The sequence below is a fragment of the Odontesthes bonariensis genome, chromosome 9 (genome assembly GCF_027942865.1).
Source record: "Odontesthes bonariensis isolate fOdoBon6 chromosome 9, fOdoBon6.hap1, whole genome shotgun sequence".
Lineage (NCBI taxonomy): Eukaryota > Metazoa > Chordata > Actinopteri > Atheriniformes > Atherinopsidae > Odontesthes > Odontesthes bonariensis.
In genome coordinates this window covers 39,827,782-39,854,116 of record NC_134514.1, presented here as the reverse complement: position 1 = coordinate 39,854,116, position 26,335 = coordinate 39,827,782, and the positions used below count along the sequence as shown (strand labels likewise).

Below are 26,335 nucleotides of genomic sequence, written 5' to 3'. Positions count from 1 at the left end.
ATGATTGTCGGTGAACACATGGTTTGGGGCTGATTTATTTAGATGTTCTAGGGGCCGCTGTGGAGGCATTAGGCCACGCCCATCAAATATTGGACTTAGGATTAGGATCGATCCCAGTGAGTTTGGTGCATCTCGGCTCAAAACTGTAGAATTTAGAGCCAAACGTATGGTAATGGCGTGATGTCTGACTTCACCAAGCCGCCATAGCCACGCCTTCAACTAAAAACTGTTGGTGCTTTAAAGCAAGTGAGACCAACTTGTTATCTGTACTCTGACACAAGATCATGTTGATTAGGTGAAGGGGGCCAGAGATGGAGCTTTCCAAGTAAAAAAAAGGGACTTCCTGTTCTGAGGGGGCGGAGCTTAGATGACGTCAGCATATGACCACATAGGATCGACATGCATCCAACATGGATGACTCATACCAAGTTTGGTGCAGATTTAACTTTTTACGTGAAAGTTATAGCGTTTTGTTTGCGCTGGCGAGTACGCCAAGTTCGCCACTTTTGTTCTTGATTTGAGGCGATCTACGTACATACGGAGTTTCAGATCTCTACGATGTACAGTTCAGGCTATCTCACGTTAGGTGGCGCTGTAGAGCAGTTTGGCGACGCCCACTTTCGACTCCATTAAAAACATTTGATTTCACGCGGGGGACAATTTTGGGTGAAGTTTGGTGAGTTTTCGAATACGTTTAGGTCCCCCCATTTGCGATTCCGGGCGGAAAAGAAACGAGAATCACAAGAATAATAGTGAAATCCTGCAGATACAATAGGCCTTCGCAGCGCTTAGCTGCTCGGGCCTAACTAGAAAGCTGCAAGCAGCTGTATGCGGGACCGAGATGTGCGCACGTTGGGCATGCGCTGGATGTCGTAGTCACGCAGCTCTGCCCACACGCATTACGCGTACGTACGAGCACATAATAAGCGGAGGGGTTTTTGAAAATTTTTAGGGGGCACCACTGAGCCATTTTGCTCTGCCCACACACGATACCCTTTACATACGTACGAGGTCGACAGGGTGGACGTGTGTGCCAAGTTTCATGACTTTGCGATGATGATAAGGCTTTCAAATCACAAACGCCATCACAAGATTTTCACCGCCTGGCCACGCCCACACCATTCAGAGTTTGGAAGTTTCTCCATGGTTTTTTCCCCCCATGTCTTATGAGTAACCTGGCCAAGCTTCTGTAGGAGGAGTTTGATCAACTGCAGCTGATACTGCTGTTTTTTCCTTAAGTCTTGTCTTAAGAAGTCTGTGCCTAATAATGATTTCCGCCTCAATGGTTTTAATGCATATTGTTGCGATAGAGACGCCAAAAGAGGTGAGGTTGCTATATATATTAAATCTTCCTTAGGGGTTAATGTCATCCAATCAATATCCATCCATCCATTTTCTATACCCGCTGAATCCGTCGGTTGGGTCGCGGGGGGGCTGGAGCCTATCCCAGCGGTCAATGGGCGAGAGGCGGGGTGCACCCTGGACAGGCCGCCAGTCCATCACAGCCAATCAATACCTCTCCCTAAATTACTAACGCTTCCCAGCGCTGAAAGTACAAATTGCTTCAGGTCTCTGTATAATTGTCGTAGGATATTACAAGCCACCTCAACTACCACCGGAGCATTACAAACTTTAAAAGAACTCTTACTTAATCTTGATTAGAGTGAAATCATTTTTGTGGGAGATTTAAATTGGGATTGGCTCACTTCTGCTTCAGATGATTTTAAATCACTATGGGACTTTCTCAAGCTTACTCAAATAATTGTTTCCCCCACTAGTGTTTTTTTACCTGACTTAAGCGATCACTGCACTGCGGCTAGTGTTAGAAAGACAAAAATCTATATGAGAAATTCCCTCATAAAGAGGGATTAATAACATTTTAATGTGCAAGGTTTTTAGTTTTATAAAATATTATATATAAATCTGTGTAATTGGGGAGAATATAATTAATTCAAGATGTTGAAGCAGCTTGGTCATATTTATATGACAGATTTACCAGCATTATGAATAAACCTGCGCCTCAGAGGGAGGGATAATCCTTGGTTCAACTCTGAACTTTCATCAATCATTCATTAATGTAATGTGGCATGGGTGGAAGCATAATCAATGGGTCTCCGTGATGATTGACTCACCTTTAAAAAGTTAAGAAACAGCAATCATAATATTATTTATTAATCACTGATAGGCTAAATGAGCCCAAACGGTTTTAGAAAGCCATCAAATCCCTCTCAGTGAGTGATAAATCTCAGTCCTTGCTCAGTTTATATTGGAAATCAGTCATCTATTGTTGTACATAAACATAATTATGACTCAACTGTTTAAATGAGCCCTTCATACATTCTAGTTCTTCAAGAAATTCTTCTGTCCCTAAAACTGTACTACACAGCCAAGTTCCTGCTACATCCAACCAGTGTACCTTCACCTTTCAGCCCATGATGTTTGGCAAAGTACATAAAGCACTCAAACTCGTAGACAGCCGAAAGGGACATGGCCCAGATCTTATTAATCCATATTTTTTTTAAGTTGCTGCTGACTTTATAGCAGAACCCCTCGCTTACATTTTCAATCTCATTTTACTAAATAATGAAATTATTTTGGAAATCTGCCTTTGTATTTCCTCTTTTAAAGGGGAACAGTCTTCTGATCTAAATAACTATAGGCTATCATTTCCAAATTGTCTGTTTTGTCGAAGATTTTAAAGAGTATGATTAATGATCAACTAAATGATTACTTAGATTTATGTCCGGTTAGCAACACAAAACAGGGTTTAAGAAAAAACATGGCACTATCACAGCAGCGTTAAAAGTGGTAAATGACATAGTTTCTGCGATTGATAGAAAGCAGCGTTGTGTTAAATGAAAATGATCAATAAGGGTAAATTCAGAAACAATGTCTGAATTGTTCTGCATTAAGTTTTTTTTTATTATGAGTTGTTTTTAGCTTCAGGTATACACTGGTATTTTTTGGCCATTATGTAAAGATGAAGATATACAGCTGATTTTTCATGCCAGTAAACTAAAGGATTTGCATTTGACCATGGAATGAAGACATCAGTTAAATATTTTACTTCAACAGCAGCAGTGGCATTTGCACTGGGCATGTCTCACTGACAAAACTGTATATAAGTTTAGAAAAATCATCTGTCGATCCAGTTGCTGTTGCTTCTGCTATTTGTTTTTGGTACAGATCATTATTATTATTATTATTATAGGAACGAAAGTTTGGATGTTCATATACAGGAGTGGCAGGTGTGGAGGATTTCCTGTTTCCTGTCATCAGGACCAAGAGTCAAAGTAGATGAGGCTGGAACCAATTCAAAAGTCCACTAAAAGTCTTTAGTGGAGAATATTCTTTAATAATGTGTACACAGGGTCATACAGCTTGCACGCATCAGAAGTAAGACCTCAAACAAAGAAACCAATTCCTATTTATACCCCTAAGGTACGTGCAAAACAACACGTCTGCCTTTAGGACATCCTGCTGGTGCCATCTTGACATGTCATAAGTTTTCTCTAAAGCTCCTAGTACCATATATCTCAAAACTGACCCTTCAAAGGTCATGCAGCATCAATCAGGTCTGGCTTCTCCCAAAACATACCATCATCAGGTAAGCCATCTGTTGAAAACATTATAAAACACACTTAACCTTCATTCAACCTTGGACACTTGATGTATTTTGAACCACAATTTGGAGCAGTGTTTGAAAACATCAGGCTTTGGAAGTTTGACACAGCTTTGAAATGTGAGTATTGTACATTCCATACCTATTATTTTCAGACAAAAATCTGTAGTTAGGTCGTTGAAAATTCATCCGAAGGTTTCCTTGTGTAAAGGAGTTTTTTACAAGAGAAAACTACACCCACTGACTGGCTTTTGAGCCAGTCAGTGGGTGTAGCATGTAAATTTGGAAGTGGTGGCAATTTGAGGGAGTCCAATTGTGTTTTCTTGGTGGGTAGAATTTCAATTATACACATTTTGTGGTACAAAGTTTGCTGTTGTGTTTGGGCTTAGGGTTTGAAGTCTGAGTAGCAAGAAGCTGGTGGGAAACAAGAGTATTGCCCTGAAGTGATCTACTGAAAATATGTGCAGCTCATTGGCTTTGTTCAGACATCCATCAGTCGGATGCCACTTCCTCTTAAAACCTGATCTTTTTCATCCACAACCACACACCAATCACACCGTTCAGCTTTTTTTCTGTATGCCTCCTTGCTCTCTGCTCTTATCTTATTTTTCAGCTGTTTTTGAACATTCTTCAATACCTCACTGTCTTGGAGGCTTTGTTCCTCATGTTCAGCACTTTTTTTTAGGTCACTGGTGATTCAATTTAATTCAGTTTTATTTACATAGCGCCAAATTACAACAAAAGTCATCTCAAGGCACTTAAATTATATAGTTTAATTCAAGCCAATTGGAGTTCAATCCAAGGTTTGTTACTGAGAAAGGGGGAACTTAATACTCTCCACACAGAAGTTAATGTAGTCTGTCGCACACAAAGTCATGGCACCAATACCTTCTCCATGTGTCTCACAGAATGCATTCCAGTCTGTGGCCTCAAAGCATCCCCATAGATCTTCTTCAGCTTCCTAATACAACTTCCTCAAAGTCTGTATAGTCACAAGTTGGCACTGTACAATAGGTGTAAAATTGGAAGTGAGCTGATTTTCATAATGGAGATTGAGCAGAGGAGCTGTATGTGTCTTTTACATTTGCATTGAATAAATTCTACTTTTGATTTTTTTGGGGTGAGTAGTTCACAAACTGTTTGCAAGTGTTGCAGAGAGGGAGACGTAGTTTAGGCAAGATGTAGTTGAAATTTTCCGTATTCACCTTGAATGCAGTGGGAGGCTGTGTTTGTAAATCTAGCTTATGTCATTATAGACTGTATTTGCAGTGGTGCCAGGTAATATATACACTGCTTCTTGAATAACATGTCTTGTTTTTGTTGCATCTGTCTTTACATTTACTGTAAGTGAATACATTTTTGTGTTTAATTAATTTCTGTTATTGGTTTTATTCTCATTGTAGTAATTCAAATTTCCTAAGATTTGATTGATCAAAAATACTTTTGTATATAGAATTCACCTATCTAGATTATATAATTAACAAAATTTAAAAGGTTTAAAAAGGTTTGTCTGCTTAAACTGCTGCCCCCGCGACCCGATGCCCGGAGAAGCGGAAGATGATGGATGCATGGATGGATGGATGGATGGATGATGGATGATGGATGGATGGATGGATGATTTAAACTTTAATTAATTCTATTATTTTCCAAGTGAAAAAGTGCTTTGTTATCATTGTGTGTGTTGGTGTTCAGTTTTCAGATTCAAGCCTTCACTGTCTGCTTTGTATACTACTGATGTGTCAATATTAACACTCATTAGTAAAAAGCCTCCCCATGAGCTGTCACCTTACCGTGGGGGGGGGTTTGCGTGCCCCAATGAGTCTGGGAGCTATGTTGTCTGGGGCTTTAAGCCCCTGGTAGGGTCACCCATGGCAAACAGATCCTAGATGAGGGACCAGACAAAGAACAGCTCATAAAAACCCCTATGATGATAAAGAAGATTGGACACCGTGTTCCTTCGCCTGGACGCGGGTCACCAGGGCCTCCCCCTGGAGCCAGGCCCAGGGGTGGGGCCCGCCGGCGAGTGCCTGGTGGCCGGGTCTGTGCCCGTGGGGCTCGGTCGGGCACAGCCCGAAGAAATGACACGGGTCCCCCTTCCGACAGGCTCACCACCCGTGGGAGAGGCCACGGGGGTCGGGTGCAGTGTGAGCTGGGCGGCAGCCGAAGGCGGGGACCTTGGCGGTCTGATCCTCGGCTACTGAAGCTGGCTCTCGGGACGTGGAACGTCACCTCTCTGCTGGGGAAGGAGCCTGAGCTGGTGCGCGAGGCTGAGCGGTTCCGGCTAGATATAGTCGGACTCACCTCGACGCATGGCTTGGGCTCCTGAACCAGCCTCCTCGAGAGGGGTTGAACTCTCTTCCACTCTGGAGTTGCCCGCGGTGAGAGGCGTAGAGAGCAGGCGTGGGCATACTTATTGCCCCCCAGCTGTGCGCCTGTACATTGGGGTTCACCCCGGTAGATAAGAGGGTAGCCTCCCTCCGCCTTAGGGTGGGGGGACGGGTCCTGACTGTTGTTTGTGCTTATGCACCGAACGGCAGTTCAGAGTACCCACCCTTTTTGGAGTCCCTGGAGGAGGCAGTAGAGAGTGCTCCTCCGGGAGACTCCCTCATCCTGCTGGGGGACTTCAATGCTCACGTGGGCAATGACAGTGAGACCTGGAGGGGCATGATTGGGAGGAACGGCCCCCCCCATCTGAATCAGAGTGGTGTTTTGTTATTGGACTTCTGTGCTCGTCACAGACTGTCCATAACGAACACCATGTTCAGGCATGAGGGTATCCATATGTGCACTTGGCACCAGGACACCCTAGGCCGCAGCTCGATGATCGACTTTGTGGTTGTATCGTTGGACTTGCGGCCGTATGTCCTGGACACTCGGGTGAAGAGAGGGGCGGAGATGTCAACCGATCACCACCTGGTGGTGAGTTGGCTCCGCTGGTGGGGTAGGAAGCCGATCAGACCTGGCAGCCCCAAACGTATTGTGAGGATCTGTTGGGAACAGCTGGCGGAATCCCCTGTAAGGAGGAGTTTCAACTCCCACCTCCGGCAGAGCTTCAACCATGTCCCGGGGGAGGTGGGGGACATTGAGCCCGAATGGGCCATGTTCCGTGCCTCCATTGTTGAGGCGGCCGACCGGAGCTGTGGCCGTAAGGTGGTCGGTGCCTGTCGTGGCGGCAATCCCCGAACCTGCTGGTGGACACCAGTGGTGAGGGAAGCCGTCAAGCTGAAGAAGGAGTCCTATCGGGCCTTTCGTCCAGTAGGACTCTGGAAGCAGCTGATGGGTACCGACAGGCCAAGCGGAACGCAGCCTCGGCGGTTGCTGAGGCAAAAACTCGGGCTTGGGAGGAGTTCGGGGAGGCCATGGAGAACGACTTCCGGACGGCCTCGAGGAGATTCTGGTCCACCATCCGGCGGCTCAGGGGGGGAAAGCGGTGCACCGTCAACACTGTGTATGGTGAGGGCGGGGCTCTGCTGACTTCAACTAGGGACGTCGTGAGTCGGTGGGGGGATCCTACTGGAGAGGAGGATCCGCCGCATAGTCGAATCTCGGATTCAGGAGGTGCAGTGTGGTTTTCGTCCTGGCCGTGGAACAGTGGACCAGCTCTACACCCTCAGCAGGATCCTGAAGGGAGCATGGGAGTTCGCCCAACCGGTCTACATGTGTTTTGTGGACTTGGAGAAGGCGTTCGACCATGTCCCTTGGGGACTCTTGTGGGGGGTGCTCCGGGAGTATGGAGTGCCGGACCCCTTGATATGGGCTGTTCGGTCCCTGTATGACTGGTGTCAGAGTTTGGTCCGCATTGCCGGCAGTAAGTTGGACATGTTTCCTGTGAGGGTTGGACTCCGTCAGGGCTGCCCTTTGTCACCGATTCTGTTCATAATTTTTATGGACGGAATTTCTAGGCACAGCCAGGGCGTTGAGGGGGTCCAGTTTGGCGACCTCAGAATCGGGTCTGTGCTTTTTGCGGACGATGTGGTTCTGTTGGCGTCGTCGGGCCGTGACCTTCAGCTCTCACTGGAGCGGTTCGCAGCCGAGTGTGAAGCGGCTGGGATGAGAATCAGCAGCTCCAAATCCGAGACCATGGTCTTCGGCCGGAAAAGGGTGGAATGCTCTCTCTGGGTCGGGAATGAGATCCTTCCCCAAGTGGAGGAGTTCAAGTATCTCGGGGTCTTGTTCACGAGTGAGGGACGAATGGAGCAGGAGATTGACAGACGGATCGGTGCGGCGTCTGCAGTGATGCGGGCTCTGCACCGGCCCGTCGTGGTGAAGAAGGAGCTGAGCCAGAAGGCGAAGCTCTCGATTTACCGGTCAATCTATGTTCCTACCCTCACCTATGGTCACGAGCTGTGGGTAGTAACCGAAAGAACGAGATCGCGAATACAAGCGGCCGAAATGAGTTTCCTCCGCAGGGTGTCTGGGCTCTCCCTTTAGATAGGGTGAGAAGCTCGGTCATCCGGGAGGGGCTCGGAGTAGAACCGCTGCTCCTCCGCATCCAGAGGAGTCAGATGAGGTGGCTCGGGCATCTGGTTAGGATGCCTCCTGGACGCCTCCCCGCTGAGGTGCTCTGGGCCCGTCCCACTGGGAGGAGGCCCCGGGGAAGACCCAGGACACGTTGGAGAGACTATGTTTCTCGGCTGGCCTGAGAACGCCTCGGGGTCCCCCCAGAAGAGCTGGAGGAAGTGGCCGGGGAAAGGGACGTCTGGGTTTCTCTGCTCAAGCTGCTGCCCCCGCGACCCGATCCCCGGACCAGCGGAAGATAATGGATGGATGGATGGATGGATGGATGGATAGTAAAAACTGTGTTGACGTGTTTCTTAACGAGATTTAATAACTAAGGTTGTTCCAACGATATCTTCTCACTTCATTTTAGTGGGATCAGATGAGCAACTGTCCAGTTAGGTGAAGACCAGAAAGACAAAGACTCTTTGATTTATTTGTAAAATAACGTAAAATAAAAACAATAACAATCTCAGACCACTTTATATACTGTCACTGTTTTACTTTCTTCTTTCAATCTCTGGGTTTCAATCCATGTTGGAACCAGTAATGACAGATCAAATAACACGATACTTGTCTCTTCTCCTCTTTTCTTCATCTCTCCATCCTGCAGTTGTGAGGAAGATGTTAATGAGTGTGACCGAAGCAATCCTGAGGGTGAGTGTGAGAATGGAGGGATCTGCATCAACACTCCTGGCTCTTTCTACTGTAACTGCACGCCAGGCTACGTGGGTCAGCGCTGCAGCCTGCGGCCTGTGGTTGTACCGGACATGCAGGCTGGTCATGTTGTGGTTGGCAAAGAGGAGCTGCTTGGCATCTCTGTGGTGCTCTTTGTTATCATTATCCTCATCTTCCTCTTCATTGGTTTCCGCAAGAAAGTTTTCCACAAGAACTACTCACGGAGTAGCGTGTCTCTGGTCCAGGACCCAGCCACAGCGTCGCTTCTCAACAAGGCCAATTGTATTCAATTTAAGACTCTACATTGCACACCAGGAGAAAAACTGAATCTTTACTCAGACCCCACCGTGATAATAGGGGCTAAGGTAATGGGACCTCCAGAACTCCCTGTGAGACCCATGGCATATGCACCTTGTTTCCAAAGACACTCACTGTCCAAACTAGAGATGATGTCAGATGAGTGCATCATGGAGCCTATTGAGATGAGCACCTTCCATCCTGAGTCACATAAAATCCTCTCTGGAGCAGTCAGTAGGGGTCTGGTGGTGTACAGTTTGGCCCCGAACCTGCCACCAGATTGCTCAGATTGTGACTCCATTTGCAAGAGCCCTTTGGCCAGCGATGAGGGTAAGTGTGTGTGTGTGTGTGTGTGTGTGTGTGTGTGTGTATGTATGTATGTATGTATGTGTGAATGTGTGTGTGAGTGTTTTATACTACCTGTTAAAAGTGACAGCTTTCAGTTGAAGTAAGATAATGATGGACTTTATATTTTTTTCAGTTCATCAAAGTATTTTGTCCACACAGAATGTGGGAAGCAAATTAAGTATTTTAAATTGAAGTAGTGTTACTAGCCATTTGGCAGTTTTAAACAGCTTGGCTTTGATTATCATATCTTTTAGTTATAGGATTATCACTTTAAATACCATTTGTTATTCATGGAAGCTGTGAGTGGGAAGAAAAATAAATCCTGGTAATCAATTTCCTAAGTTTGACCAAATTAACGTTTTCTGCTGATTTTAAGAGCCCTGAAAGGCAAGCAAAAAAAAAACAAAAGAAGAAGTGGGACTCATTTTTGTTTATGTAATACTGTTCTGCCCCAAGAGAGAGTCTAACTTAACCACGGAATGACTTTTGGCGGACTTGCGTGCACAGTCCAAGGACACTTTACACCATGATCTAAATATAATCAGAATGATTTGTCATATGCTGTGTGTCAGCATGTCATGTAACAATTCTGTTATGGAATGTATCTAAGCAACAGCAGGGAAGGTGGCTTTGACCATGTTTCATGGTGGTGAGTGCAAAGGTTCATGGGAAAATAAATTTTTCATTAAAGTCATTAGCGTAGTAGTGTTGTAATCGTCACTGCCATCGGGTTTTGTATAGACTTTGATAATTATGAATGTGCAATTTGGTTTTCTTCATTTCTGTGACCAAGAACAGTTCTAAGATAACTGACAATGAGTCACTGTGAGGGAAGTTCCTATGGTCCAAAGTGTGATCTGACAAGCGGTCATTTGTTTCTGTATTTCCTCTAAATTCCATCCATTATCTATACCCGCTTAATCCGTCGGTCAGGTTGCAGGGGCGCTGAAGACTATCCCAGCGGTCATTGGGTGAGAGGCAGGGTACACCCTGGACAGGCCGCCAGTCCATCACAGGGCCACACAGAGACAAACCAGACAAACAACCACACACGCTCACACTGACTCCTAAGGACAATTTTAGAGACACCAGTTAACCTAACATGCATGTTTTTGGACAGTGGGAGGAAGCCGGAGTACCCGGAGAGAACCCACGCATACACGGGGAGAACATGCAAGCTCACACAGAAAGGCCCCATCTGGGAGTTGAACCTGGAACCCTCTCGCTTGGAGAAGGCGTACAACCGTGTCCCTTGGGGACTCTTGTGGGGGGTGCTCCGGGAGTACGGAGTGCCGGACCCCTTGATATGGGCTGTTCGGTCTCTGTATGACCGGTGTCAGAGTTTGGTCCGCATTGCCGGCAGTAAGTTGGACATGTTTCCTGTGAGGGTTGGACTCCGTCAGGGCTGCCCTTTGTCACCGATTCTGTTCATAATTTTTATGGACAGAATTTCTAGGCGCAGCCAGGGCATTGAGGGGGTCCGTTTTGGCGACCTCAGAATCGGGTCTGTGCTCTTTGCGGATGATGTGGTTCTGTTAGCGTCGTAGGGCCGTGACCTTCAGTTCTCACTGGAGCGGTTCGCAGCTGAGTATGAAGCGGCTGGGATGAGAATCTGCACTTACAAATCTGAGACCATGGTCCTCGGCCGAAAAGGGTGGAATGCCCTCTCCGGGTCGGGTACGAGAAGGAGCTGAGTCAGAAGGAGCTGAGCCAGAAGGCGAAGCTCTCGATTTACCTGTCAGTCTACGTTCCTACCCTCACCTATTGTCACGAGCTGTGGGCAGTGACCGAAAAAACGAGATCGCGAATACAAGCGTCCGAAATGAGTTTCCTCCGCAGGGTGTCTGGGCTCTCCCTTAGAGATAGGGTGAGAAGCTCGGTCATCCGGGAGGGGCTCGGAGTAGAACCGCTGCTCCTCCGCATCCAGAGGAGTCAGATAAGGTGGCTCGGGCATCTGGTTAGGATGCCTCCTGGACGCCTCCCTGGTGAGGTGTTCCGGGCACGTCCCACTGGGAGGAGGCCCCGGGGAAGACCCAGGACACGTTGGAGAGACTATGTCTCTCGGCTGGCCTGGGAACGCCTCGGGGTCCCCCCGGAAGAGCTGGAGGAAGTGGCCGGGGACAGGGACGTCTGGGTTTGTCTGCTTAAATTGCTGCCCCCGCGACCCGATCCCCGGAGAAGAGGCAGATGATGGATGGATGGATGGATGGCTTGACAGTTTCTTCCTGAAGCGCTCAGGTCCAAAGATAACAACTTCAGTTTTATCTGAATTTAGGAGCAGCAAATTCTGAGTCATCTAGATCTTTATGTCTTTAAGACATGCTTGTAGTTTAACCAACTGATTGGGTTCATCTGGTTTCATAGAAAAGTACAGCTGAGTATCATCAGCATAGCAATGGAAATTCATACCATGCTGTCTAATAATGTTACCTAATGGAAGCATGTATAAAGTGAAAAGAATCGGTCCAAGCACAGAACCCTGGGGAACTCTAGTGTGCAAGGAAGATTCTTTACCCAGGAAGTTTACCCAGTTGTGCCGATTAAATTAGGAAAAGTCATTAAATATTAAGCAAAAACATTTATGTCAATCATTATTTAGAGACATTAAACATTGAATGGGGTCTAATTGACCCCAAAGATAATTCAAGATTTAAGAAGCTTTATTTATCCCGAGGGAAATGGCTGTGTAACAGTGACGATACAAGAGGGAAAGTAAAATAAAATAAAATAAAAATGAAATGAAATAAAGCTAACATAAAATAACATAAGTAGCTGAATACAATATGTGCAGTGTGCAAATTAGCAGCTAATCAGCTAATCAATTAAAAAAAACAATATATACAAACAAAGTGATCTGGAGAAAGAGTCATTTTATAAATGGGAGGGTTAAGCTAATGTGGTCAGAATAAGAAAATGGATAATCAGACATTTTTTTTATTTGCTTGCCTCTCAAGGTTTCATCCTCTTCAGTTCAAAGACATTGACCAATGAGCAGTCTGTCAAACTATGAATGGTTTGTGTTTGAGCATGTACAGGGGCAAGCAACATTTGAGTAAGTAGAGGAGCATGGGATCAAACACAAACCCTGCGTTTAATAACCAACTCTCAAGCTGAGCAACAGCCACCAGATTTGCCCATTAGATGCTTTTGCAGAAGGATTCCTGTTCTGCAGGTTTCCCAGCAAAACGTTGCATTGCATCCCGATGAACAATTTTTCTCACTCTGCCTGTAAATGGTTTTATTGTTGTGGTTGATCAATGTCTAAGTGCAGATAATTTACCATTATCAAGACTAAGCAGCTCAGATTAAACTGCAGCTTCTGACTGTTTAGAAATGAAGTTCTTGAAATACTTGATCTCTCCCTGCAGCTAAGACGGCTTACATGGCAGAGGAAGAAACATGTTTCTCAGGTAGCAACAAAGGCAGTAACTCAGAGATCCAGTCACAGAGTTCTTTTCAGTCTGACTCCAATGATGACACTGGTAAGACACACCCATCACACAAAGAGTGCTTTATAACTATTTGGTGCTTAAAGTTTTAATGCTTCCTTTGATTGTTTATTGATTAGGTACAGGTTCCCTCTTGTTTTAAAAAATGTTGCTTTCCATATCTATCAGAACTCCCTGTCTACCTTGTCTACAGTATCAAATTTTCACTATATGATAATTGCTACAAACACATCAACAATGTCAATACTGCAATATCAATTCACTTAAAGTGATGGTTCGGAGTAGATTCACCCTAGGGTCATTTGAACCGTGACATCCAGCCAAGTAGCCCACCCGAAGTTTTTCCGATATTGGCTGAACATCAGCCGAGTTACTGAGTTATCCCGAATAGCTTAGTACAAGCGCTAAGAGACCCTGGCAGTATCTCCAAAATTACCACACTAAAATTACATGCCATGACACCAAACTTCTACAGTAGTACAAATATGGTCTGTACTCACAAAACGATGCATTTGGAAGTTTGTACATAGTCCAGGAGTTTATTATTATCAACACAAGCCTGATAGCTTCTCTGCTGCTAAAGCTGCGTCGACGTCACTTCCTTGATCTGGGAGCTTCAATGTAAGATGAGGGTTGATCTACTACTGTAAGGCAAGGCAATTTTATTTATAGAGCACAATTCATACACAGGGCAATTCAAAGTGCTTCCCAGCTACATAAAATCACAAGAAGGCAATAAAATCATTAAAAAGAAATTAAAAATAAAATAAAGAAATTAAAAACCCATTAAAATAATCATTAATTAATTAAAAAGCAAAGAGTGCAGATAAAATACTTTCAGGTGTCATATGCACAGCTAAACAGAACTGTTTTCAGCCTGGATTTAAACATTGTCAGAGTTGAGGCCTGTCTCACATCTTCTGGAAGGCTGTTCCAGATGTTAGGAGCATAAAACTGAAACGCAGCCTCACCTTGTTTAGTCCTGACTCTGGGCCCCAGCAGGAGACCCCTCCCTGAGGCAGGAGACCCCTCCCTGAGGTTCTCAGAGCCCGAGTTGGTTCATATGACTTTAACATGTCAGAGATGTACTTTGGTGCTTGACCATGAAGAGACTTGTACACAAGCAGAGCTGTTTTAAAGTCTCTTCTCTGAGTGACAGGAAGCCAGTGCAGAGACCTGAGCACTGGACTAATATGGTCGTATTTCCTGGTTCTAGTCAGGACTCGAGCAGCAGCGTTCTGGATGTACTGCAGCTGTCTTACAGCCCGTTTAGAGAGCCCAGTAAGCAGGCCGTTACAGTAGTCTAACCTGCTGGAGACAAACGCACGGATCAGTCTCTCTAAGTCTGGTTTAGACACTATTCCTTTGATTCTGCCAATGTTTTTTAGATGGTAAAAAGCTGCTGATGTTACTGATTTAATGTGGCTGTTAAAGTTCAAATCTGAGTCCAATATTACACCGAGATTTTTTTTTTTTTTAACACTTTATTTATAAAGTTTTTCAGGTATAAACCACATATAAACCACAAAAAATATACAACAAAACAAAACAAACTGTCAGCCCACAGAAATATACATGCAACGGTTACAGTTGTGCATATCAGTGCATACAAATCAAAGGTTCAGAGATGGATTTTAAAATCTGAGAAAGATTCCAAAGAGCCAGGACCAGGTAAAGTCAAGGATTTTGGTAGCTCGGCTGTGCAAAGCACAATGCAGTCAGTCCAAAAAAGAACGAGACAGAGTAATAGTGTCCAGTGTAGCTAGTCCGGAGGATGATGCCTGTCGTTTCTAATATACTCAATAAATGGTCCCCAGACTTCAAGGAACTTGTGATGAGTGTCTGACAGAGTGTATCGAATTTCTTCCAGATAAATACAAGAAATCATATCATTCAACCATTTTGTCATAACATAACATTATATCAATATGTTTTTTATAGAATTCTATTACAAAGCCATCAGGGCCACAAGCTTTACCGTTGGGAAAGGAGCGAATGGCCGTTTTTATTTCCTCTAGTGTGAGGTCAGAATCCAATCCAGGCGGTGCTCAGCTTCGCGGTGTTCTTTTTGAAGAGTGGATAGGCATGCTTCGATTGAGTCAAGGCACCCCTCCATCGACTTCTTCAGGTCATCCACAAGCGTGCAAATCTTGATGAGCTCAATGCCGTGGCTAGCGATAGCGGCTAATATAGCATCGGTGTTAGCAGCAGATGGGCTCGCCTGGGATGTCATCTTTTTGCCTTTGTCTTTCTTAGGCATAGCGTAAAAACAAAGTGCAGCCAATTACGATGCAGGACGACAACAGGGCAGCGAAAAAGATAATATTCAGGTGCAGTAGTTTAAGAAAATGGAGGTAGCGGCACGGAGCTAAAGAAAAACACATCTACTCCATTACAGCTCATGAGCCCCCCCCCCATACCCCTAGATTTGTAATTTGATTATTAGGTGTTAGAGAGAGACTCTCAAGGTGACTGATAACACTTTCTCTTTGTTTCTGTGGGCCACAGACAATGATTTCAGTTTTGTCTGAGTTTAGCTGGAGGAAATTGTTTCGCATCCACACACTGATCTGTTCCATGCAGCGACACAATGTATCTACAGGCCCGTGTTCTCCTGCCGTCAGTGACACGTAGATCTGAGTGTCATCTGCATAGTTGTGGTAGGACACATTATAGCTGCGTATTAGCTGGCCTAGTGGAAGCATGTACAGATTGAACAGTACGGGTCCCAGGATTGATCCCTGGGGAACCCCACAGGTCATAGCCATTTGGTCTGAGAAATTTTCTTTGAAACAGATCATCTCGTTGCCAGAAAAGATTAAAGTTCTCAATGAAATGCAGTCCTCTGGACTCACAGACTTTGGACAGCCATGTGTTCAACTGAAGCAGCCGGCTGAATTTGTTGATCCTCCTGTAGATGTTTGGGAGAGGTCCACTTATGAATGTTGTTGTCGTCACTTTATCAAGACTCTCAAACAGTTTCTCAAAGTCTTTTTTTAAGATTTCAGACTGATTCTCTCTGATGTCCACTGCACCCACGTGCACGATCAGCTGTTTCACCCCTTGGTGTTTTGCCAGTACCTCAGGTAGTAATCTTGTGATGTCAGAGACAGTGGCACTTGGATAGCTGCATGTAACCATTCTCTTTATGTTTATATTAGATATGGCTCCGTATCCAAGCACAAGAGTATCTTTGACCTTGACACATGGCTATACAAGAAAAGTCAAGCCTTGTGATTTATGAAAAGACTTTCATTTGTTAGTTGGCCGTCTGGGTGTGCACAAGCATACGCACTGTGAGGGCAGTACATCCTTATATATATATATATACATATATATATATATTGTAGTGCTGTTAATGTTAATAATGTTTGACCTCAGCCGAACTGCGGGTTAGTGACAGACTTCATGTGTTGTGGTCAGAGAGTTCCGGTGTTTGTTCAGCCCTGTGTTTTGATGGCTGGCCTCACAGCCCTTTTACAGACAGCCGTTCCGCTTCCTATTCGCCCCATTATACAAAATTTGGCTGCAGTTCAGTTGATTTCTCTGGGGGCGCTGGCGAACGAGTGCAGAATGACGATTGGCCATAGGGCTGGCGCTAATAACTCAAAAAATGTCCCCGCTAGCGGCTGAAACCTGAAAATATTACTGTTATTTCTGACAGAGGGATGTGGATTTATATCGAAAGTACAATAACCTGGGAGTTATATCTTTCTGTTTTCTTACAGGTCTGGCATTTGCGAGTCAGTCTCCGCTAGCATCTAGCTAACGGAATCTGAAGAACGCACGGCTGATTACGACCGGCTGCTTTACGGCACTCGTCCACTGTGCCAGAGTGCTAACCTGGTGCTGCTAACAACAACCAAAGCTAAACCAGAGGCTAGTCAGAGAGTATGTAAAAGGGCTGTGCTGAAATCTGTAACTATTTGAGCTAACACCTCTCTGCTAGCTCAGCGCTAGGACTGACCATGCCGTAAAGTGATGCCACATGCGTGACGTCACTCGGGATGCAATACTGACAATAAATGTGTATTTTAAACAAATCTAGTGAGTCTAAAAAAATCAAACCAAGTGCCGTTTGAAAGGATAATTTATCCTGCCTTTAGGAAAATTAAAATGAAAAAATATAAAAAATTCTATCCAAAGCAATGGCTGCATCTAAGGTGGATTTCATAGTACCACATTCATTCTGACTGCTCTGCACTGCTTCGTTGGCGCCCCCTAGAATGCAGTACCACCTGGAAAAAGCCGCCAGCTTTCCCTCTCCTCATAATAGAGACTCTCTGGCTGGCCTGCTCTGGTGTAGACTGAAGTCTGTCTGCGCTGGAGTTAGAGCGTTCAGCTGTAAACCTGTCGCTGCTGTCCTCCAATAAAGTGAGTCAAAGCCAGATATTCCTCTCAAGAGTGATACTTTCTCCTGCACGCAGACACTGTAATCTCCTGATAGCCGGAGCTAACAATATATATAGAAATATATATAGAGATTTTTTCATTTTTAAACCTGTTTGATCTAACTGTGTATTTTCATACCAATAGTGAGTCACAGCAAAATTGAAAGGCAAATATGTATAATATAATATATATTATACTATGCACTAGTTATATCATACTGGTATACTGTACATGATTGTACTGCAGCTGTATATAATGATAGTTTATTTTATTTTATTCTTATTTATTTTGGAATTTAAATATTTTCTACACTTTTTAAGATCAAATCAAACTTTATTTATATAGCTCTTTTCATACAAAAAGAAGCAGCACAAAGTGCTTTACATTATAAAATCAATAATGAAATCAATTCATGCATAAACTCACACAACATCACAACATGAGCAACATCAATATCAACAACAATAAACATCAACATCTGGCTTGGTATTTTTATTTTTTATTTATATTTCATCTTAATGTACATATTTCTGTGCTCTTATTTCTAAGTATTTCTGATTCTGAAAGACCTTCAGAAATGTTGGGTCAGATAGGGCTTAACTTTGGGTGTGTTGGGTGACAGCCTGCAGAATATCAGTATCTATTCCCAAAACCGAACACAATTTGTTGTGGATTTTAAGAGTGGCAAACCTTAAAGGGCCGTGTATACTCTCGCAGCAGTGTGTCGCAGACATGACGCAGTTATTTTGGATTTATGCCCAATTTTGAAGCGCGGTCTGCGCTATGTTAATCCCACGCCACAACGCAAGAGGGACAATCACGAACAAGCTAGGATTGTGGGTGTGGTGGGTGGCCTGTTTCTCTTCCGGTTACGGAGGTCATTCAACAACAATGGCGACTGGACGAATGCGCACTTTGATTGAGATGCAGCTGATCGATCTAGAAATAGAAGAAATATTGCTACTACTGGAGCTGGCAGAGAGGCAAAAGAATCGTCACGGTTAGCACGGTTAGCGTCACCATTAGCCGGTTAGCAAACCGGAAATACGCATAGTGTAGAGCGGATGTAGAGTTGACCAATCAGAGGCCTCCTTTCTCTCCTCCCTGCGGCGATATCTGCGGCACTGTCTGCGGTGAGTTACAATTTAGGGGAGGTGCACCAGTGTCTGCGTAAGGGGGGGGGGGGGGGGGGGGGCATGTCTGCGTTAACTGCGACACGCAGACGACCTGGTTTCCCACCATAAACAGGCCTTAACTCTTTACGGCTTGTTCTCTGTACATGTTGTTTTATTTAAATTAAATTAAATGAAGCAATGCTTTATTTGTCCCAAAAGGAGATTATGTAGTTGCATTATTCATTACAAGCTTTCATTATGAAGACTTCTTGCTGCTGGCAGGAAGGACCTCCTGTATCTTTCTTTTCTGCTTTGGCGCTAAAGAAGCCTCAAACCGATTACACTCTGTTGTTTCAACATAATGTTATAGAGGATGATCAGTGTTGTTCTTTATATTAAGCAACTTGTGTAGCATTCTTCTCTAAACAACAGCTCCAGGGGCTCCAGGGGCTCCAGAGCAGCCCCCAGCACAGAGCCAGCCTTCTTTAACAGCTTGTTCACTTCCTTTGAGTCTCTGGCTCTAATGCTGCTGCCCAACATATTAGTTGCAAAGCAGACGGCACACTCCACCAGACTTATGGAGGGTACGCAACATTTTGGTGCAGACATTGAAGGACCTTAGCTTTCTCAAGAAGTCTGTTATGTCCCTTCTTATAGACAGCCTCCATGTTGCATTCCCAGCCCAGTCTGCTCTCCAGGTAAACCCCAAGGAATCTGTATTTAATCACCTCCACCTCCTCACCTTGCATAGAGAGAGTATTTGGCTTACTCCTGGTCCTGCTAACATCCACAATCAACTCTTTTGTTTTGTTTGTGTTGAAGATGAGGTTCTCACATCACCCCACAAAGGGATTGAGCAGTCCCCTGTACATATTTCTGGAGATGACAGGACTCTGAGTTGTACTTAAACTCTGACGTGTACTGAGTGCAGAGAAACCGTAGGAGTGCAGTCCTCTGGTTGTGGAGGCATCAACCTGTATTTTCTGGAGCTTCGGTGGAGGCTGTAGTGTATTAAAAGCACTGAAGACATGAAAAAACATGATCCTCACCGTGCTGTTGTTGGTGAGGCTGTGTTCAGTGTTCTGTGTATAGATCTTCTCCTTCACAGTGACATGTCCACGATTACATCAGCTGTTGTTAGCTAGCACTGCGATGCATTCATTTTTGCTTTTGCCACTGCTTCCTAATGTCTCTGTCGATTCGTATTTTCTTAAAGCCAGGGAGAGGCTCCATTCATTTTGTTTACAAGTGATCTAATACTTCCCATCAATATCAAAGGAAGATCTTGTTGGTATGTCTTCTTCCACCTTTTTTTACATCTTGGCCGACATCTATGACGTTTCCTCTTCCAATTGAAGGGGATTTGGTGTCTAATTTCAGGCTTTAGTTGGCACTTGAAAAACAACATTAGCTTGTTCCCATTGGTAAATGGCAACTCATCATAATAGATGTCGAAAAGTGTCAAAAATACGGGAGAATCCATGTATGTATCTCAGCTTCCAAACCAGAGCAGAAAAAAATTCTTAAAAAAAATTATTTTGCACCAGAAATAGCTCAGTATAAATCACTAATTTGATATATACTCACAAAACTAGCAGAGCTTCTGCGACTTGCGGCCAGCTCGCAGTTTTTGAAAGCTTCACAAAATCAACAAAGGCAAATGTTTAATTGATTAAAGAGAAATATTTTTTCCAAGATTAAATGTATTGATTTGAAGTTTTTTAACAGACCTCATCATGTATTACTGATGTTATTGAGTCTAAAGTTCCTGATGCTTTATGATGGCATTTTTAATGCACATCTTCACACTGTAGAGGATACTTTTGGGCCGCTAGACTATTTTAATTTTTACTGTTGGAATTGTTGCTAACCATATCTCTCTTCCACTGTCCAGCATATCACTGGGACACATCAGACTGGATGCCAAGTACAAGGCTTTCAGACACTGAAGAAGTGCAAAGCTACAAGACAGGCCCTGGCAGTGATGCAGTAGGCTTGGCCCCTTGCCTTGGAAGAGGCAGCCGTGAACTGGAGTCAGACTACTACCTGGGAGGCTGTGACATTGACAGCAACAACCACTCTCCCCATGAAGAGTTTCTGAGTCAAGACCAGCTGCCACCACTGCTGCCCAAAGGCGAGGACTATATTGAGCCTTGTACATCACTGCTTGCCAATCTGCTGGTGTCAAAGGAGAGCATCCTTACCTCTAGCAGCATGAGGCCTCAGCATACAAGGCCACACTTCCACACCAGCCAATACTTGCCTCCCCACCAGCTACCCATTGGGGAGGTGCCCCGTGTTGACTTCAGCACTACAGTGAAAGGGGTAATGCCAGAAAATGGGGACATTGATGACTCTTTGTGGTTAAACATGCACCTGTCAGTTGGTACATCATCAGCCTCAGACATGCCAGCCCTCTGCGGGCTGAACTGTGAAAATGTCAGTGATTTTGAAAACATGGATGAGCTTCATCAAGGGGTGACTGTTATCACTGACTCACAACAACAGACTCAAGTGTAATTGTCTAACAAGATCTTTGAGATGTGTAACAGTGAAAAAGAAGCATGTCAGAGCTTCAAAGGGAAGCAAAGTTTCATCAGTAACATTTCACAATGCTCCAACTCTACGAAAAAACTACAACTATGGAACCACAATTTTTTTTACCTTCCATAGATATTACCTTGCAATGCAACTATGTCCAGAAATAGAAACTTGTGTTTTGTAAAGTTTTACAGAACCACGAGCAACAAACTCATTATGTTGTTAGACCATTCATACATTTTCTTCCTGTCCTAATGGGGATACTTGGAATTTTATACACAATGTAAACAACAAAAATTAAACCAGAAGAGACTTTTGCATATGACAAGGGTTACAGAAATTAATAGGTTAGGCAAGAAATATACTTGCTTCAAAGATTTGTGCGATCACTTTGACTATTTAATGTATCCTGTGTTTGAAGGACCGATTGCGCTCATCCTCATAAAGTAATGCTCAACATACCAAGCTCCTGTAGACAGGGCTGTACAATTTGACATTTCACAGTAACAAGTTCAAAGATCATTTTACACAGATTAAAATTGAACTTGTTCATGTTTTCAGGTCATTATTTCTAATTTTGAATTAACTTCACATGTCCAAAATCAACCAAAAGTCACATTCATGAGATAAAACATAAATAATTCTAAATGATTAGAAATGGCAGCATTTTAAAAAAATTTACATTCATCACATATCAGATAGAATATATTTTAATAGCTGTACTCTGGTGCCAATGGAGTAACCCGTCAGCACCACCTCAAGTGCAAGATGGTCAAAGCATGCCTTGCACAATACAATGCACCAAATGGCAAAAAACATCTTACCAGTGGTCCTCCCAGCTTCACCTTATCATTTTCAAACACCAATTCAATTATATTAGCCAACAGATGCCAAGTGCCAAACACTTGAATCTCAGAACTGACATAAGCCTAACATAAAATGACTTTAAAACAGCCAGCAACATCAGACACTTTACAGAAATGATCGAAGCAAATATGCTAAAAAAAAAGGCATGCCTTGCACAACAAAATCAAACAATTACAAAAACATGCTTAGTGGCAGCACAGATGAGAATGGAGTTAATGAGCTGTCTGCCCCAAGACGAATATATAGGTTGAACTTACATTACAGGTACTCTTCTCAAGCTTTCCAAATCCTTCCAATCCAGCTGGCAGGACCTTTGCCCTCTCTCTTTTATTTTCTTAAAGCTTTCTTTTTAAACCTGCTTTTGCTGGCTTAATGATACTTATGTCTATTAAATCTCTTAAATATATATCTACATGTACTTGGTATCATCAGAACAGAAGGGCTATGTTAGAGCAAGATTTATAAAAGTGAGTATATTCTTGGCCTTCAAGTTGGGGTTAGACTGGCAGAATAGTTTGTTAAATACATAAATAAATAAAAGCAAATAAGCATTTTTTTCTCATCATTGAAATGTATACTAATAACAGTTGGAATACAAGCATCTCACTATTCAGTGAAAATTCAGACATCTGTTGAAACATGGACATGGCTTACAAGATTTTCTATCAAAGTTCATTTTACATTTCTATCAACTATGGCAGTTTACACGTTCCTGAAACTCCCAACACATCCCTTTGTAAAAATGTACTGCCAACTCAACGTTTGCTCATAGATGCTGGGAATTCTTTGTGTTTTAAATCGCATGCAGAGCAGCAAAAGCAATGTCCCAGGAACTCGAGGTGAAGAAGAGCCTCAAGATTCTGACGCTGGTATAAGTCTCAACAGGTCAATTTGATATCGTCAAGTAAAATACTTCAATGAAATAGCCACACTGTTTTTATTTCCAGTTGTATTGGAAACAAACATAATTATTCTAAAAACATAGTTTGGATTTTTTGTTAATTAATACAGTAAATGCACGATCAGGAGAAAGTAATTCAATTACAAAAGACAAAATAGTGAAGTTGTATTGTTAAAGTATAACCCTGATCATGTAAGTCATTTTGTTTTTGCTTCTAGTTATATTTAAAGTTGTTTTTATATATGTTACAGCTTGTTGTTAGCTTATCATGGTTTTGATTAAATGTTGTGCCATGTTGAGAAATATTGCGGGAAGTATGTCAATGTTTTTTACAGAAGATTTTCACTGTTTTAAGACCATTGTGTAAATGCGAATTGTTGCTCGAATGTTGAAAACCTTTAACAAAAATAACTGACAAATAAAAGCTTTAGCAACTCAGGCTCAATGTCATGAGCCTGAGTTAATGGCTATAGTTTTACTAGTTTGCTTCCATTTGTGTGATTTATAAAGTTTCCCTAGAATACCCCAAACTCTAAGCCCAAACACATTTTATAGGCTTTGAATTTCAGTTTTCTATTACTTTAAAGCCTATTCAACATGTTTCCACCCAGACGTTGGCTTAATTTCCATCAAAATTCAAGGACAAAGGTAACATCTGACTACCTCAGATGGTCACTGTATTGTATTATATTAGGCCTCACCCTCTCAGGGAGCAGGTCCTATTTTCTTTGTAAATGAATGTTCATATTATTTTATTTTAAAATCTCTGTAAAATGTAGACTCTGTAAATATGAAACTGTATTTCTGAGCGGCCTTTGTTTTTGTTTTATTCATTTCTTATATTCATTTGTCTATTTTTTGTTAGCCTTTGATGTGACTTGATTATAAGATTGTAGGATATAAACTATCATTTAATGTCTGCCTCTTACTTGTTAGCCAGATTCTTTCGTTGGAAGTCCAAGAACAAGCTGGAGAAATCTCAAGTTAAGCTTCCGTGTGACGTCACAGGTGCCATGGGTTTTCCTGGCTGCCGCTATTGTAGTATGCTTGTTGAGTGGTGAAGGCAATAAAACGTTGGGTTCAGTTTTTATTGCGAGTAGATGTACGAAGTGCGTGTGTTGCCCTCAGCAGCAGCAGCTCACACCACCGGGGACAGAGGAAGCAGAGAGACCCGCGGTCTTGTGTCTGTGTCTCCCTGTCCGCCTGCCTCCTCTCTGGTGAAATCATCCCGCCGTGTTCAGCTCCCTGCGGTGCGGACGCTAAGGGGGAATCCACCTGGCGGAGAGCGGACACACCGCGGGATGGTTGCCCTGAAATCATCAAGAGCCCCGACCAAGGGCGTCAGTTTGGTTTTAGAAGTGGTGGGGACAAAAAACGTAATGCATTCTATGCCCCCCACGGACCACCCACCCAGAGCTATAGAGTAATACAGAGTTGCGACACGCTTTGAAGTCGCCGCTAGGGCTGTCACGTGGTTCATGTGAGCCTCCGGAGTTCCAAACATCACAGCGCTGTCAGTCAGTTTGAACGGGTTTTAGCGGGACGGAGCACAAAAACGATAACTTTAACATTTACGACGCAATTTTCGGTAAATATTGACCCATAATGTGCATTGATCACTTCACCGACTATGTATTTTAATCAACGTTTTTCTTTTTTGGAGCACAGAGACACATTTATCACCATTTTAAATCGTAGAGGGTACCCCTGCATGCTAGCAGGGGGCAGCTACCTCGTCCTCCTTTATACTGAATCATGCCAGTGGTCCAGCTTACCTTCAGATCTACATCCTTCAACAGAGCATGATGTTACTGTCTGTTCCCAGGATTTACTCCTGTTGTCCCAAACACTCTATCTGTAGAAGATGTCATTCAGTCTGTCTGTTCTCTCTGGTGTCAGATGGACAATGAGCCCCCCCCTCCCGCGACCCGATCGACGGATTCAGCGGGTATAATGAATGGATGGATTAAAATATGAATTTAACTTTTTTTCTGGTTAAAACCATATTAATGACAAAATAAATGTGTCAGTTGTGAAAAAAATAAACAAAACAGATTTAAACCAAACATTTTATTATAAAATGTCATCATAGAACATGTAAAACAAGCCTTAATAAAGAAGTTATTTTACTGCTATCTCTACTGTTGGGTAGATTAATCTGCAACAATGAACTGTATTTGATCAAATTCAAGGGTTTGGACATTGTAGAAAAGTTCTGAAGTCCTAAGGGTTGATCCATGGCAGCAGCGAGCACCACATCTGCTGACCTCCCTGACAACAACAGAGAAATTAATAAATTCATTATCACAGCTGCAAAGTCATGCTGAAAAAAACTTACTTAATTAAAGAACAGTCAGCTAATGCCTCACTATGCCAAAAATGTAGTAATTTAATCAATTTACCGGAGAAAATACGTCAGAAATACCAAAAATGTATTAAATATATAGTATTTTGGTAATGTTTTAAAACCTAACAATCAAAACAACTTTACACAATGTCACCTGACAATAAAAAGTTAACGGACTTTAGTGAAATGATCACGTTAATTACCTCACGTTAGCCTCCGTTACCAAGCTTTAAGCTAGGTCCCTAAATCCATTCCATTTTTAACATCAACATCGACATTTCATGCTAACCAAATGTAAAAATAACGATGTCTAAGAGTATACTTCTGATAGATAATGCTTAAAAATGTAAAAAAACGTTTAAAATGCTGTTATTTTATTAACTTACCAGTAATTGTTCTTGACGAGCAATTGAGGTTAACGGAGCTGCGTCCGTTGTTTGGAACTGTGGCGTCTCCGTGACCCACGTGACTTCCGCATTCCTTTCTTTCAATAGAAGTCTATGGGAGTGTCGCCACTCTCTTTTTACACCACTCTGCACCCACCATCCAGCACATTAAAAAGTAACGCATTCTAGATCGATTCCAGCGTCATGTTTAATAAGCGGCCCTTTTTTTGATGAACGCATACAGAGTTTATAAAATATATCCTTTAATTTCATGTTTCCATATCATTATGATATGATTCGAAAGTATGTATTTATTCATGAATTAATTACTGTTAATTAATTACGCTACTGTACTGTTTGTAAGAAAGGGGAAAAGTGCAACTGCAACTGCAGTTGTTAGTCCGGACAGACTATCAAAACAAACACAGACTTCGGCCAACGGGCCCTATAACTGAGCAGAAACCTGTAGTCTGTGGGGCTCCTCATTCCTCCTCATCGAGCCTCTCACTACCATCTTTTCATCAACTACATTTGACACTGAGCATATACAGAATGTTATTTTCAGGAGTTGCTAAAAAAAAAAACAAGCAAATAACTAGCTTAACGTTTCCTTGGCTAACCTAATACTAAAATGCTAACGCTGCACACGGAGACTTCATAGCCACCATGGCAAATTATATTCATAATATTATAGTCTACACATGACAAATATTTAACACACATTTCACACACAGACAATATTTCAGATGATTTCTATGGATCGTATATTTGCTTATCATTACAAAACATGAATGTGGAAGGCTATTGAGTAGCCTACTGATAAAAATAAAACGTTAGACAGTTTACCTTGATAACTGTGTATATACTCCTCCACAAAGAACTTGTACCCTTTCCT

At 43.1% G+C, this 26,335-nt stretch overlaps 1 protein-coding gene across 5 annotated transcripts in view; it reads left to right on the top strand.

Annotated features, from left to right (window-relative positions):
* The window catches only part of LOC142388681 (protocadherin Fat 3-like), a 248,293-nt gene extending 223,451 nt beyond the window's left edge, over positions 1–24,842 (top strand). For 3 of the 5 annotated variants that reach the window (XM_075474223.1, XM_075474221.1, XM_075474222.1), the window contains 3 exons: positions 8,733–9,424; positions 12,811–12,924; positions 20,293–24,842. In XM_075474223.1, the coding sequence (XP_075330338.1) occupies positions 8,733–9,424; positions 12,811–12,924; positions 20,293–20,918 (1,432 nt within the window). In that variant the 3' untranslated portion in view covers positions 20,919–24,842. Of the gene's footprint in view, positions 1–8,732; positions 9,425–12,810; positions 12,925–20,292 lie in introns of those variants that run through there. The other 2 variants (XM_075474224.1, XM_075474225.1) reach the window with 2 other exon arrangements.
* The last annotated feature ends 1,493 nt before the right edge of the window (positions 24,843–26,335 follow it).